The sequence below is a fragment of the Phyllopteryx taeniolatus genome, chromosome 7 (genome assembly GCF_024500385.1).
Source record: "Phyllopteryx taeniolatus isolate TA_2022b chromosome 7, UOR_Ptae_1.2, whole genome shotgun sequence".
In the NCBI taxonomy this organism is placed as follows: Eukaryota; Metazoa; Chordata; class Actinopteri; order Syngnathiformes; family Syngnathidae; genus Phyllopteryx; species Phyllopteryx taeniolatus.
Window position 1 is genome coordinate 23,934,552 of NC_084508.1, and position 15,438 is coordinate 23,949,989.

The 15,438-nt window shown below is 40.4% G+C and overlaps 2 protein-coding genes across 2 annotated transcripts; one reads left to right on the top strand and one right to left on the bottom strand.

Moving 5' to 3' along the window:
• Positions 1-35: 35 nt before the first annotated feature.
• On the bottom strand, positions 36-3,316 carry LOC133480954 (kelch-like protein 24). Its single transcript, XM_061779744.1, has 3 exons — positions 2,131-3,316; positions 895-1,306; positions 36-817 (listed from the first exon to the last, which is right to left on the bottom strand). Exons 1-3 carry the CDS (start codon positions 3,053-3,055, stop codon positions 514-516), a joined length of 1,641 nt encoding a protein of 546 aa, XP_061635728.1. The 5' UTR covers positions 3,056-3,316; the 3' UTR covers positions 36-513.
• Positions 3,317-6,050: 2,734 nt separating this feature from the next.
• lsm7 (LSM7 homolog, U6 small nuclear RNA and mRNA degradation associated) lies at positions 6,051-12,501 on the top strand. The gene is made up of 4 exons (XM_061780433.1): positions 6,051-6,164; positions 6,419-6,509; positions 9,220-9,291; positions 12,089-12,501. Exons 1-4 carry the CDS (start codon positions 6,159-6,161, stop codon positions 12,229-12,231), a joined length of 312 nt encoding a protein of 103 aa, XP_061636417.1. The 5' UTR covers positions 6,051-6,158; the 3' UTR covers positions 12,232-12,501.
• The last annotated feature ends 2,937 nt before the right edge of the window (positions 12,502-15,438 follow it).

A 15,438-nucleotide genomic window follows, 5' to 3' on the forward strand; every position in this document is an offset into this window, starting at 1 on the left:
GGTCTACACACCCCTGTTCATGGCAGGTTTTTGTCATGTTAAAAAATAAGATCAAGATAAATAATCAACCATTTTTCCATTAATGTGACTTATAACATGGAGAACTCATTTGAAAACTGTTTTGTAATGTATTAGAGATTAGAGATGTGAAGTAAAAAAAAAAAAAAGTGAAATAAATGAGATGCATACAGTAAGTGTGCGCACCCTCTCATAACTGGGATGTGGCTGTGTTCAGAATTAATCACATTAAAACTCATGTTAAATGGGAGTCAGCAAACACCTGCCACCATACAGTACACTGTAAAGTGCCTCCGATTAACCCCAAATTAAGTTCAGATGTTCTAGTCGGCTTTTTTTTTTCATTCTCGCAGAAGCTGCCATCCCTATCAGCAATAACATTTTAAAAACAATACCTCTCTGAGAGTGTCTAAGCATTATCTTATGATCATTTGATTGCTTATGTGTACCTAATGTTTTTGGCAGTGAATGTATTTCTTTCAACATCAAACACCATCATGTAAGCAGTTTAATGGTGACACACCCTCTAAGTGGAACAGTGCATGGTATAGTGTTGTACACCTTGATGCAAGTGTCCACATAAGGGTCAAACAAAACCATGTTGGGGAGTGCCTTGTTACTCTTTTTCTCACACAACAGGAATATCTGGCCACAGACTGTGGTACAGCCGCAGAAGAACTTTTTCTCCAGAGATTCCTCCTGCAGAACAGTCCACTCATCTGTCTCAACGTCAAAGCGCAGCGCTTGCCCTCCAAACAGATAGATGGCACCGTTGAGCTCGGCAGCAACCAGGTCATATCTAAGAAATGGTTCAAATTAGCCCAAAAAGCATTATTGTCACAAAAGCCATGCCTAAAAGGTTTCAAGTGGACTCACCGTGGAAAAGGGGAATAGGAGACAATGTCCCAGTGATTCTCCTTGGTGTCATACCGCTGTATTCCTCCGAAGGCCTCTCCGTTTTCATCCAGGCCACACGCCACATAGATACACTGCCCCAGAGCGGCTACGGCTGCCCTTTCCACTGCCCGACTCATGGGGCTGACACTTTCCCAACCCCCGTCTGACCCCAGCCGCAGTCTTTCGACATCAGCTACCAGCCCTTCATCCATGCTTCCCCCCAAGACATACAGGATGGAATCCAGAGCAATGGAGCAGTGGCTGTGCCTGGACTTCTGCAAAGCGGGGCAATCCACCCACCGTTGGCTCCCAAATTCGTATTTTCTGACCCAGTCCACGCTGAACCATAGCACGTCACGGAAATAGCCCCCTGTCACAACAACACTGTCTCCTACATATAATAAAGAAATACATCAAAATGTCAGGACAATAAACCGGGAAGCAAATTAGATACACTGGCTTCTAAAGCAGGGTACACACATACCGACAATAGGGCAACATTTTAGGATTTTCTCGCTCTTGCATTCAGCAAAGGCCTGATCATCGGATGTGTCTCAGAGTATCCTGAGCGATTATCATGTGATGTTTTGTGTGTTGAGAGTGAGTATTCCTCCCCGACCTGCTCAGGAAATGGCCGGGCTGTCAATTGTGAATGTTAAACCTGTTCAAGATTTATGATCACAAATCCTTACGTGGCCAACACCAAGTTCAACCGCGCCACAGACTCTGTGATTGCGTGAATGATAGATTAAGATGAAGAAGCAACTGGTTGTGTCGAGTTTGCAAAATGTGTCTTCCGAGTCATAGATAACAATGACAAGGAGAAGAGTTTGCTACCACAATGTAATTGCCAGATAAGACAACAGCAGACATGAGCAGTAAGAACGCACCATGGCAATGTTTTCCTCAGCATCTGTGGGGTTCGACAGATTTCAGAACTCATTTAAGACGTTAACATCAGTATGTGTGTGCCCTGTTATGTGATATGCAATACAAAACATGGATAGAAGGTTGCATTTGAAGGAGCCTTCAAATTGGCGTAGTCTTCCGGCTGTATTAGGACGTCATTGGCTTCCAAACAAAGCAGTACCTCCATGACAGTGTCAATTAAAACAGAGGATCATTGTCCAGCAAAGTTAGCATTTCTGAAAGAGCACTTGTATTAGATTGTGCAGGCCTGCCTAATGTTGTGCCCAACCAATATCCAACCATTACCTACTGCTGCTACGGAGTACTGCGTCAGGTTCCTCCTCTGCAGAGGTGCACAATTATGCCATCTCCCAATGAGTGGATGGAACTGGTAGGATGCCTGCTGTTCCTGATCATGAGGTCCTCCCATGACAAAGAGAGTCTCTTTGGTCCTTCGCAAGGACCTCCCCATTGACCAGGAAGTCGGAAAATGTTCATTCAACATCCAGATGAGCTTGGCTCTTGGGTCAGAACTGTGCGTCATTGTGTCCAAAAGTTTAGAGATGAATGTCAAGGACAGACACTCAGGTCTCACCAGCTCAATGAGCTCCAGAAAGTGCTCCTCTCGTTTTTGGTCAAATGACACCCAACGTAGGGCCGCTTCCAGGGCCAAATCATCGCTATGGATGACCAGGTTGTCGCTGGCTATGAGATGTGCCAGGGTTTCCTTAGATAAGGACAAGAACTCCTCCTCAGAGACAACTGCGGAGAAATGTGTGAGGGCCACCTGCCTTGCCGCACTGTAGAGCTGAACACAGCCACGCTGCCAGGCAAAAGCCATCATTCCCAAACAGTTGCAGAGGTGGAGCTCACGTTCAAGGAACTTGCAGCACAGCAGCTTGGCTCTCTCCAGCTGGAGGAAATCTGCAGTCTCAAGGATCCCCAAAACGTTTTCTCTGTCCAGCATGAGAATGGAAGTCCGGCTGTGGTCCATCAACAGCTTGAAATGCTGCAAGCGGACCCCTTTGAGCTCTATTTTCCTTTTAGTGCTTTCAACACCGCAGCCAAAAAAGAGAGCCCGGAAGTAGGGACTCTGAAGCGCAAGCTGACGACGGTTGACATAAAAAGGCTCTCCATCTACCTGTAGCATAACATCAGGCTGTAAAATAGAGTCATCGTCCTTGTGTTGATTTGTCAGCTCAGAGAGAACATTGTTTGATCTCCAGGCCATATCACAACAAGCAACCGTCTTCTACACGGAGCCTAATGACCTTTGGTTACAGCCCACCAACTGGTGATATTAATAGACTCCTTGCATGCCTCCTGAGTAACTGCTGAGTCAGTGCAACATGGACAAGTAGTTTGTAAACAAATGCTAATTCTTAGACGTTGTCTGCTGTGTTCTTTTAGATAATATTATAGTCATGTTTTAAATGGCAAATGTATGTTGCGGTCAATACTTTAAGCAACCAGCCAAGTATTAGGCACTCATGGGCATTACAAACTGGTAAAAACTCCCAAACAAATCAATGAGATGTCCAGTGTATCTCTTTTAATGTTGAAACATAATGTTAAATAAAATGTTTATTTATCTACTCCAAAACTGAATGGTTTTAACCTTGGTACATGCAACAATGTTTGGAAACTAATTTTGGGCTAATCCTACTACATACAACTAAATTGGTCTATTTTTGCACAAGCCTTCTAACAAAAAAATGTCTGCTGCATTACTTGATTTACGATTAAGAATTTGCATGTGAATATTGAGAAAAGGGGCGAGTTCACATCCTCATCACAGCTCTGAGGTATTGTCTAGGTACTCTGGCTCCCACCCACATCAGACAGAGATATGCAAAATTCGCAGCATGTCACGGTGGAATTGTAAGTCAACTGTTTAAGAAGTTAATGGCAAGATTGAAGAAGCTGTTGGTCGATAGCGCCGACTTAAGGGATGGAGCTGGAAGAGGTGGTGAACAGAATGTGGGGGGTCCAAGAGGATTTTCCATGTCCTTGCCTTAGTTCGGGCAGCATCCAAGTCCTCAGAGTTAGTCGGTGGGTACCGATAATTTCTTTGGCAGTCTTCACTGTCCGTTGCAGTCTGATTTTGTCCTTCTTTGTGGCAGCACCAAACCAGAACTGCCTCAACAGCTCCCGTGGCAGGCCGTGCGTCCTCAGAAGCCGCACAAAGTACATCCTCTGCTGGGCCTTTTTGAGGATGGAGTTGATGTTGGTTTCCCACTTCAGGTCTTGAGAAACTGTCATTTCCAGGAACTTGAAGGTCTCGACGTTTGACACAGGACAGTTGGACAGCGTGTGGGGAAGCTGTGGGGAACGATGTTTCCTGAAGTCTACGATCATCTCTACAATCTTGAGCGTGTTCAGCTCCAGGTTGTGTCGGCCGCACCAAAGCTCCAGCCGCTCCAATTCCTGTCAATACGCAGACTCAACACCATCTTTGATGAGGCTAACGACTGTGGTGTCATCTGCAAACTTCAGGAGTTTGGCAGTCGGTTGCGTTGAGGTGAAGTCGTTTGTGTAGAGAGAGAAGAGTAGCGGAGAAGGACACATCCTTGGGGGGCCCCGGTGCTGATGTTGCATGAGGATGAGGTAGTGTCCCCCAGCCTCACCTGCTGTGTCCTGCCCATCAGGAAGCATTACTTTCTAGGTTCATTGAAGACACTAAATTGCCCATAGGTGTGAACGTGAGTATGAATGCTTGTTTGGCTATACAGTATGTGCCCTGCGATTGGCTGACGAGCAGTCTACGCAGATTAGGCTCCAGCTCACGTGGGAGTCTGCAACCTTAATGAGGACAAGCGCTATAGAAAATGGACGGATCGATGGATGGATGTTGAGAAATGCTATCGCACAGATGAAATGGCAAGGAAAAACAATAATTGTGGACTGTACATCTGATAAAAACATCACAGTATATAATAGAAATCCAGCCGATACCATGCAAATATGACTTCATAAGCACCTGAAGCATTATAGGCAAACACATCGCAGCGATCTGATTGAAAGCTCAGTAAGGGCCACAATCTTCCACCGAGACCATGACATCCTTGGCACATAGGAGCAGCAGTGGCCATGTTTGTCAGGCAGGGATCCCCAAACCAGATCATGATTGAAATTGACATATACTCTACATATACATTAATGATAAAGAACACAATATAACATGCATTAATTTACAATAAACAATCAAAATGCTCTTTGACAAGAATATATAATGTTTGCCTATACGCCTATTATCATTATGGTATCTTACAACATTTTGTTGTGACAATTGGTGACCCATGAAAAAAAAAGATTTGTCTTTTTGATTATTCAGTTAATTATTCAGTTCAGACTTTTAATTTATAGATGGTATGTTACGAAAGCCATTTTCTTTCCATTTTGCTGTGCCAGATTTAGCAGAAGTCCACCAAAATCACATTTTCTCATGATAATTCTTGTTCTTTTCAGATTACGTTGTTGTTACCTCCTCCTTTTTGAAATGTTTAATTCAGATGACATTTTCTGTGGTTCTGACAAAGATGAAAATGTTCCTCGATTTCGGCATTGAAAATCACATATTCATAGGATTTCACCACAATAGAAAACTATATGCCCATGATTCACTAATATTATTCTATTTTTCTGTGACGTTCGAAGCAACTCACTCGCTCTCAGTTTGACCCAGAAAATGAGATCGTTCGAGCGGACCAAAGAGTCAAGGTTTCGGTCACAAATTTCCCAATTATTTACACGGATTTCTGGGCAAGAAAATTTGAGCTGATTTGCTACATAAAAAGTGGCATACAATCTTTAATCCTTATCCTATTCTTACAAACTAAGACTCATTTTATTCATGTATCAATCCTTTATCCTCTATTTTCATATACGGGTATTTTTAGTAACACGCCTATTTATAGGGTTTGTTTTTGGAAATATGGACTGTGGATTAAACAGCAGAAGACATACTTGTATAAATCACATGAAGCATAATGAATGTTGAAATTCTGTTTTCTTCTCATTTTCATCCATGACCATATTACAATTTTCAAATAATTATGTTTGGCCCGGAAAAAAACAACAGCTCATTCACCCCGTATGTGTGGTAAATGATGTTCTTTGGGGTTCTAATGTGTAGATGAGAATGCTATTATACAACACGTAGCATTCAATTTTTTTGTTATAAATAACAACGCTCACAGTCTTCATTTTGACCTCGAACAGTATACACTCAGCATTCAAACGCTGACGTCGGTCCCTCCATTTTGTACGCTTCGCAATTTGATTGGCGGAGCCCCACCGAGGTCAAAGTTTAACTTCCGGGTGTGTAAGCTAACATGGCGGTGAGTTTGCGAGGTTTCATTCAAATTCCGTACCTTTTGTTTCCTCGACATTCACACACATTGTTGAATGACAACTTGTCGCCTTTCGCAATCATTTGAGATGTACAGCCAATGTTTATATTGGGATTATGATCATGTGACGGGCTACTAATTCATATGCCAACCACAGCTAGCCCGGTGCTAAAATGCCAATATGTGTTGTGCGGCTTGCATTTGCGTGCTACTAAATAACAACATCTCACTGTTCTTGTTAGGATAAAGAAAAGAAGAAGAAGGAAAGCATATTTGACTTGTCTAAGTACATCGACAAGCCGATCCGTGTCAAGTTTCAAGGAGGACGAGAAGGTGGGTATCATTATTTTCCATCGGCCGAATTACAGTCACACCCGAAATTATTCATAACCCTGACAAATTTTGACTAGGTTACTTTTATTCAACCAGCAAGTACACCCACCCCAGAATTGGAAATGACAAGGCGTCTCTCAGAAGATAATTCGACAATGCAGAAGAGGCATCTCTGTGGAAAAATATATAAATACAGCTCAGCTTTTATATACATTTGGACAAAAGTGGCAAATTCAAAGTTATTTATACCATTCTCAGTAATCTAAAAGAAAAGCCTTTGTTGACTATAAGAGCAAACAAATGGTTCCTATTATTGCTGACTAGCCTTTTCTCCACTGATATTTTTGCCCATCCATCTTTAGCAAAGAGCTGGAGTGTCTCCGAGGCATTACCCTGATCTTCAGCTCCCTCCAGAATCTCCATTACATTCAGGGTGCTGATTCTTTGACTTTACCACACCCCAAAAAAGGTTTATTTTGGCTTTTAATAGCTTTTATTGTCAGTGAAATTTCAATAAAAAGCAATCGCTTAAATAAATAACTTAAAATAAATACATTTTTAGAAAATTATATAATGCATAAATGAAAATTATTGGAAAATGATAAATCAAATAAAATAAATATTTCTCCAGAAATAGGCGGATGACTGGTTAGAGCGTCAGCCTCACAGTTCTGAGGACCCGGGTTCAATCCCCGGCCCCGCCTGTGTGGAGTTTGCATGTTGTCCCCGTCCCTGCGTGGGTTTTCTCCGGGCACTCCGGTTTCCTCCCATATCCCAAAAACATGCATTAATTGGAGACTCTAAATTGCACTTAGGCATGACTGTGAGTGCGAATGGTTTTGTTTCTATGTCCCCTGCGATTGGCTGGCAACCAGTTTTCAGGGTGTATCCTGGCTCCTGCCCGATGATAGCTGGGATAGGCTCCAGCACGCCCGCGACCCTTGTGAGGAGAAGCCGCTTGGAAAATGGATGGATGGATGGATTTCTCCAGGAATAGTCACTTAAGTAAAAAAATATCATAATAATAATAGCTTAATCTTAACTCAAAAGGTTAACTTTTTTTTTTTTTTTTTTTTGCAAGGTTTGCACCCTGCAATGGGGCATTGCATTTTCCATAGCTTCCTAAAGAAAATTTCCAAAGCATTTTCATAACGAAAGTCCACATGATCTGGTCCATTTATTGATATTCTTAGCCAGGCAGCCAGGTGTTCTCCTTGCAAGCGATTGCAGAGGTCTGTTTTAACCTAAGGATTAACTGAAAAAGACAACTCAAACCTGCACCAATTATTATAATTGTTTTGCTCTTCGAAAGGATGCTCTTACCCTATTCCGTGACGAAAAGTCCCTTTTGCAATTCGCACTTGAAACGGGGATGACCAAAAGCAATCCCTGCAAGGAGACTGAGGCAGGGGTAGATGTCCCACCCCCACACTCCTCCAACTCACTTGCCATCTGAATCATGATTTCTGCCTGATTCTTATCCTTCAAAAAATAGGCTTTCGTGTCACACCAAACCTGTGGGTTATGAATCCTAATTGTAATGAAAAAGCAGTTTAATTTACCCACCTTCAATGCTCTAGTAAGGACATGGTTCTTAAATGAAAACCACTCCTGTAGTATTTCATTTTCTTGCTCAGGGCAGAATTTTTGAGCAAGAATCTTAAGATTCGGAGAGTCATCGTACAGAGTCGTGTTTTTTGACGTACCAAAAACACTGAAGGCGCCAAGAATATTCAGGTCATGAAACCTCATGTCAATAATTTTTTTCCAGGCCACTTAGATAAGGGTTGATGACCTACAATAAATAATTTCGGAAGATTAACTTCAACACCAGACCAAAGAGTCTCTTGAGAAGTACAAATAAAATGCATTTAATCACTGCCAGCCCTCCCAGTTAACATGGATATTTGACTACTAAAGCCGTCAACGGCAGTGAATGTGTTGAGGTAAATCATTACTTCATTATTTACCTCTTGCTGAAATCTGACCCACATCTTCTCCCTCGGGACAAGCTGGACATCTCCTTGACCCTGTTCCTCAAGTTTTCATGCCCAATGTTGAAATTCACAAGTCTGTCGGGATTATCAAGGGCCTGGTGGAGGCGTGATAGGAATGATCCCGGGAGTGGAGTCTGTCAGAATCAGAATCCTCTTTATTGCCAAGTATGTCAAAAATATACAAGGAATTTGTCTCCAGTAGTTGGAGCCACTCTAGTATGACAATAAATATAGACAGTAAATACTTTGAGACATAAAAACACACTGCGGAGAGTCACTTAGCCTTTAACAATTTAATGGCAAAAAAGGAGGGGGAGGGTGAATTGTCATTATTTATATCTTATTAGGCCACAGATGTACTGGTCAGAGATCAAATTGGGGTGAATGTGCCCCTGAACTAAAAATAATTGTTTAACACCCCTGGTCTAGAACGTTTTTTATTTTTTATTTTTATTTATATATATATATATATATATATAATTTTTTTTTACTGTTCCCATAGATTTTGACAGTTTGCAGAGGTAAAACAGAGAAATATTATTTTCTACAGTGATGCCTCTTGTACATGATCCTATTATCTTCTGGCAGATGCCTGTGCCATTTCCAATCAAGAAAAAAACTAATTCGAAGTAGTAAGTAAGTAACTAAGTCAAAATTGGCCAGGGGTATGAATAATTTCAGGCTTGACTGTATACATTTGTTTTCTTTTTCAGCTAGTGGTGTCCTGAAAGGGTTTGACCCTTTATTGAACCTTGTACTGGATGGTACCATCGAGTATATGCGAGGTAAGTTGTGGTACCTTTCACTTTCACTTTTTCACCAGTGAAGTATCTACTCAGATCTGTCACCTTAGGTACACACAGAGGTGGGTAGGAACGCACTACATTTACTCAAGTAACATTTTGGATCAATTCTACTTAACGCATTATGCTTTTTACTTTTACTTGAGTATTTATTTTAAGAAGAATTGGTACTTTTAATCCACTACAATGATCTAACAACAAGATCTAATTCCAGGGCTGTAGCTCACAGTCTGCCTTTACACAGGCTGGTGTAAACAGTCCTTAATAGAATTTCGATTAAGGACTGTTTGTAATACACAGCTCCATCGCAGGAGGTTTATTCCTGCCTGCATTTGTTTTTCTTTCCACTTATATTGCTCCGTGGGTGGGCAGTTCATTTTCCAAATGAGCCGCTTGAAAATCTGGACCGGTTGTCAAGGTCCGCACCCTGCTCACCTTAGTTCTGTTCAGTATGAATTTGTCTTTATACAAAGCAATTAGGCTTTACATGATCAGGATTTTTGGGGCCGATCACCGAGTTGAAAAAAACTAGAACCGATCACCGATCTGATCACAAGATGGAGGAATGTGTCTATTTAAATTACCTGTTCATTGACTGTATATACTTGTGTACTTAATTGCTCAAAAAAATATATTTTACAATAAATAATGTATCTTTGTTGCTCTATTTATGCCAGTGAGGCATCGTGACAGACAGAACAAATGAATGGTCTTCTATTCGATGGCAGGAAGTACATACAGTATTTAATGTATCCACTTTTTGTGACACTTTTGTTTGTTGGTGTTCCGTGAGAATTTTCAGTTGTAAAATGTGTTCCTTGGCCCCATTTTTATAAATCAGTGCTCTAGTCAGATTGTGTGTTCTAATCAGTCAGGTCAAAGCAACATGACAGAAATAATGGGTGCTAACTTACTGTAATTAAATTACTTTATTTTTAATTAATTACTTCACCCACACCAAAACTTTAGAGCATGATTCGACAGGACGGCGGGATGTTTACGTCCAACCGTTCGTGGTACCTCTAGCTTGCTAGGCTACATAACGCTTTTGTTGCCTGCTTGCGAGCCGCATCGTATTCGAAGTACGTGAACATACCTCAAGCAAGCCTTAAACGAACGTCCTCTCCTGTCCTGAGCACCGGTGACCACCAACACACGTTTTTCCCCATTTTGTCCTTATGATACAACGTCGGCGCGCTCCACTCTTGTTGCCGTCGTATTTGAAAAATAGTAACTAGGGGAGTCGGAAAAGTTGTCAAAAGTTCGCACCAATGAGAAACGTCATTGCTCTTGTTTGCTTGTAACAGCCACTCACATGGAAATCCAAATAAAAGCACCTCTTTCAAAGTAGTCACTGTATATTTTCACGTTTTATTTTGACTTCATAAAGACTTTGCCAGGGCCAGTCCGAGGTTGTGGATGAGCTGGATCTATCACGCGGGCCGTACTTTGCCTAAGTATGCATTATACTAATGCAGCGTTTCCTAACCTGAATTGGGCCGAGGCACATACTGTATTTTACATTCGGAAATGTTCACGGCACACCACTGAACAAAATGTCACAAAAAGTACAAACCCCAATTCCAGTTAAGTTGGGACGTTCTGTACAATGTAAAAACAAAAAGAATACAAAGATTTGCAAATCCTTTTCGACCTATATTCATACCTTATTATATATGCTACAAAGATACTGTATTTATTGTTCAAACGGATGAATGTTGTTATTTTTTTGCAAATATTCAGCCATTTTCAATTTGATGCTAGCAGCATGTTCCAAAAAAGCAGGGACAGGGGCATGTTTACCACTGAGTTACTTCACCTTTCCTTTTACCAACACTCATTAAGCATTTGGGAACCGAGGGCGCTAATTGTTGGTTTCTAGATGGAATTCTTTCTCATTCTTGATGTACAACTTCAGTTGCTCAACAGTCCGGGTTCTCCGTTGTCGTATTTGGCGCTTCATAATGCGCCACACATTTTCAATGGGAGACAGGTCTGGACTGTTGGCAGGCCAGTCGAGTACACGCACACTTCTCCTACGAAGTCACGCTGTTGTAACACGTGCAGAAAGTGACTTGACATTGTCTTGCTGAAATAAATTGGGATGTCCCTGAAAAACATGTTGCTTTGATGGCAGCATATGTTGCTCCTCAACCTGCATGTACAGACCCTTTCCAAAAAATTAGAATATCATGGAAAAATGTATTCATTTCAGAAAGTTAAACTTTCATAGATTATGGATTCGGGGCCCATAATTTAAATACTTTCAAAGTATTTATTTGTTTATGTTTACATAATCTGTTCTTCACAGTCTTCCTCCAAACCCTTGGATCTTGATTCCCGAATGAAAGGCACACTTTCATTGGAAAAGAGGACGCTTCCTACGTTGCCTCAGGCTCAGAAGTGGCTTGACTCAAGGAACCCGACAGTTGTAGCTCGTCACCCGGATGAGTCTGAATGTTGTGGTTTTTGAAGCTGTGACTCCCGACTCCTTCTGGATCTCTGCTAGATTCTTGAATCTTCTCTGTTTGATAATCTGCTGAAGCCCACAGTCATCTCTTTTGCTGGTGCACAAATGTGCCACAGCCCAGTGGTTGAGAATAACTACACTAATCTATCTGTCATTTTTGTCCAGACTTCGCGAGAGGCTTAACACTACATACTGTAGCCACTTATTTCACAACATGAGTGAAAAACTACAACCACTTTTATAAGTATATTGTTCGAACTTCTGAATTAGTCATTTTTATTTACTTCCATTTTGTGCTTGTGTGTCCAGATCCTGATGACCAGCTCAAGCTGACAGAAGACACCAGGCAACTGGGGCTGGTGGTCTGCAGGGGGACCTCGGTGGTGCTCATTTGTCCCCAGGACGGCATGGAGGCTATTCCCAATCCTTTCATACAGCAGCAGGATGGCTAACACGCCACCTGTCATACATTTGTACATGCACAGATGATATTTTGAAAATAGTTTTGTTTTTTTTTCATTTTAAAATCATAGTAGCTGTCATGTTTTGTTTTTTAAAAAATGTGTAAGTTTGTCAGCTAAAAAAAACTTGCAAGCACTTCACTTTGTGGTGTGTGAATTTCAGTTGAGGCTTGGAAAATGTAAATTTTCTTTTGTTGAGAATGAGTCAACCCTGTACCATTTGTTCTGGTTTTTGATAATAAAAATAAAACTTGAGTTTTATTCTTTCGTTTTGATGATGCACTTACAGTGCTGTGAGAAAGTTTGGGCAACCTTCTCAAATTCTTATATTTTTGCATAGTTTCTGCACTTTAATGTTTAAGATAATCAAACAAATGTAAATATCTGACAAACTCTTTGGGAATCATTGATGTTTTTTCTAAAGTAAGAGTCATTGTTGTTGTTTTGTGGGGGGGGGTCAGCAGTGGTTTTGACCTTGGAACTCTGCCATGGATGCCATTTTTTCCCCCATTCTCTTATTGTTGTCATGAACCCTGACCTTAACTGAGGCAAGGGAGACCTGCAGTTCTTTAGAATGGTGTCCTGAGTTCCTTTGTGGCCTCCTGGATGAGTCATTGCTGTTCTCTTGGGGTAATCTTTGTAGGCTGGCCACTCCTGGGACGGTTCACCACTGATCCATGTTTCCCCCATGTGAGGTTAATGGCTCTCCCTATGGTTCGCTGGAATCCTAAAGCTTTAGAAATGGATTTTGTAACCCTTTCCAGACTGATGTCAATTACATTATTTCTCGATTGTACTGGAATTTCTTTGGGTTGTGTCATTTTGTTGCTTTTTTTAGATCTTTTGTCTAACTTCATTTTGTAAGGACAAATTCTGTTTCGGTGATTTCTTGATTTAACAGGTCTGGTGGTAATCAGGCTTGGGTGTGATCAGTGAAGATTAATCAAAATGTACTTTTTCACACAGGGCCAGGTAACGTCAAATGTTTTTTTTCCTTAATAAATGTAATCATTTAAAAACAGCATTTTAAGTTCACTTGGGTTATATTTATATGACTTTACATTTGTTTGATGATCTTAAACAAAGTGGGGAAACTGCAAAAATATAAAAATTTGAGAAGAGGGACAATCTTTTTTAATGGCACTATATATACATTATATATATTATTATGTGTATGAAACACACTTAAAATATTACACTGCAGTGTGACAACTCATACACATTCATTAAATCTGATGGGCAAAATTTTGTGCTCAGGGCCCACATTTGATTTTTAAAAAGGTCAGATAGGACAACTCATTCCTAGCTGAAGTCAAAAAAATCAAAGTCCCTCCATCCATTTTCTACCGCTTATCTGAGGTCGGGTCGCGGGGGGAGAAGCTTTAGCAGTTTTGAAAATATGGAAATTAAAATAACAATTTCACAAATATTGTTATTTTCTCATTTAGAATAAATTAATTAAATGTTTCGTATTTTAAATAAAAACTGTAAATGTATATTTAAAATTGTTCATTATACAAATAATTTTACTTACAACTGGTAAATAAACCAATAATTTAATGTGATAAATGATAAAAGAATTTTTTTTTTCCAAATAAACCAATTTTACGAAAAATTACTTAAAATAATGCAACAAATATTCCTGGACTCTTGCTAATAATAATAATAATGCAGATGGTCGGTGGGGACCGAATTAAAGAACTGATTGGACTGCATGTGTTTTTCTACAGAAGTGTATTGCATTCACTTGGATAAAAAAAATAAAACCTGTTTTTCTGAGTATTTTTTTTGAGGGCTTTGTTTTTCTGACTATTTTTTTCTGTTTTTCTGACTAATACTGCTCGCACACCTTCAACCTCCCCATACACGTTTACCTTACTGGTTCAATTAAGGTGCCTGCGTAATGTCGACAAACTAATAACAATACCATCTATGTGACTCAAAGACAGGAGTATCCCCCAGTGTCTTAAACCCATATCAAAATAAAACTTGATCAAACTGAATAAGCCGGTCATGTTGCTTACTACGGATTCCGCAAAGAGTCACTTGCAGATCGCAGGTTCTCGCGTGAGTTCGATGTGTCCCGATAACTCAGAAAAAAATTTGTCAGAAAAACAGGTGGGAAAAAAATTTGTCAGAAAAACAGATGGAAAAAAAATGTGTCCGAAAAACAGAAAACAAAATAGTCAGAAAAACAGGTGGGAAAAAAAAATAAGTCAGAAAAACAAAGCCCTCAAAAAAATTACTCAGAAAAACAGGATTTTTAATTTTTTTTTAATCCAAGTGAATGCAATACGCTTCCGTACTTTTCCCACCCCTCCATTAAACACATGGAAAATATTTTTCAGAAGGCCAATTCCTACCTAATTTTCATATGATGATTGATTATTTATGATTGTTTCTTATGTAATGTTCTAATTGTTTTTGTGAGGTTTTGTTTCCTGCAAGCGAATACAAAAATAAAATCATGAATGATTTCACTTTGTGTAGTGAATCTACTGAAATAAATTGACTTTTACATGAGAATCCAATTTTGGGAGCTGCACCTCATGTAACTCATATAAACAATAAATCTACAGACGGAAACACCTCGTTATTACGGACAACCCCTTGTATTAGCTCCATCCTCTTTTTCAAACATTTGCCACTTTTGTGTTTGTTTGTTTGTTTGAGTGTTTTGCAAACATGAGATGATGTGTGCACACCAGCAAAGGTACTTTTTGGGATTAACTGCTTTGAGCAAAGTGTTGGAAGATGGGTGCAACCCGACAAGGTTACCTGACTCTCTTGTTCAGACTACATTTAATAAAAAAGCAATGTATGAACAGATCAAACAATTTCGGCACTGTGGACTTTACCAGGCGGTGAAGTGATCCTACAGGGAAAAAGAATTCTCTTAGCTCTTAGCTCCTCCTCTTTGTCCAGTCAGCGTGTCCATGGAGCACATAGGTGCAGGTTTGCATGCAGAAGGAGAACAAGGAGGCTCTTCAGACCAGCTTTAAGTTATCCCTGTAGTAGTTTACATGAGGTTTTTCTGCAGATAATGCAGGGTGTGACCTGAAACAAAACACACATTTAAACCCAGTGAGGAATCCATGCCCATGGGTGGAGGGCATAAAAGAGATTTGGGATAAAGCATCGGTTTCCTAAAGTAAACGGAAAAGGTGAGTTACGTGTTGGACACACCCCCGCTGCTCA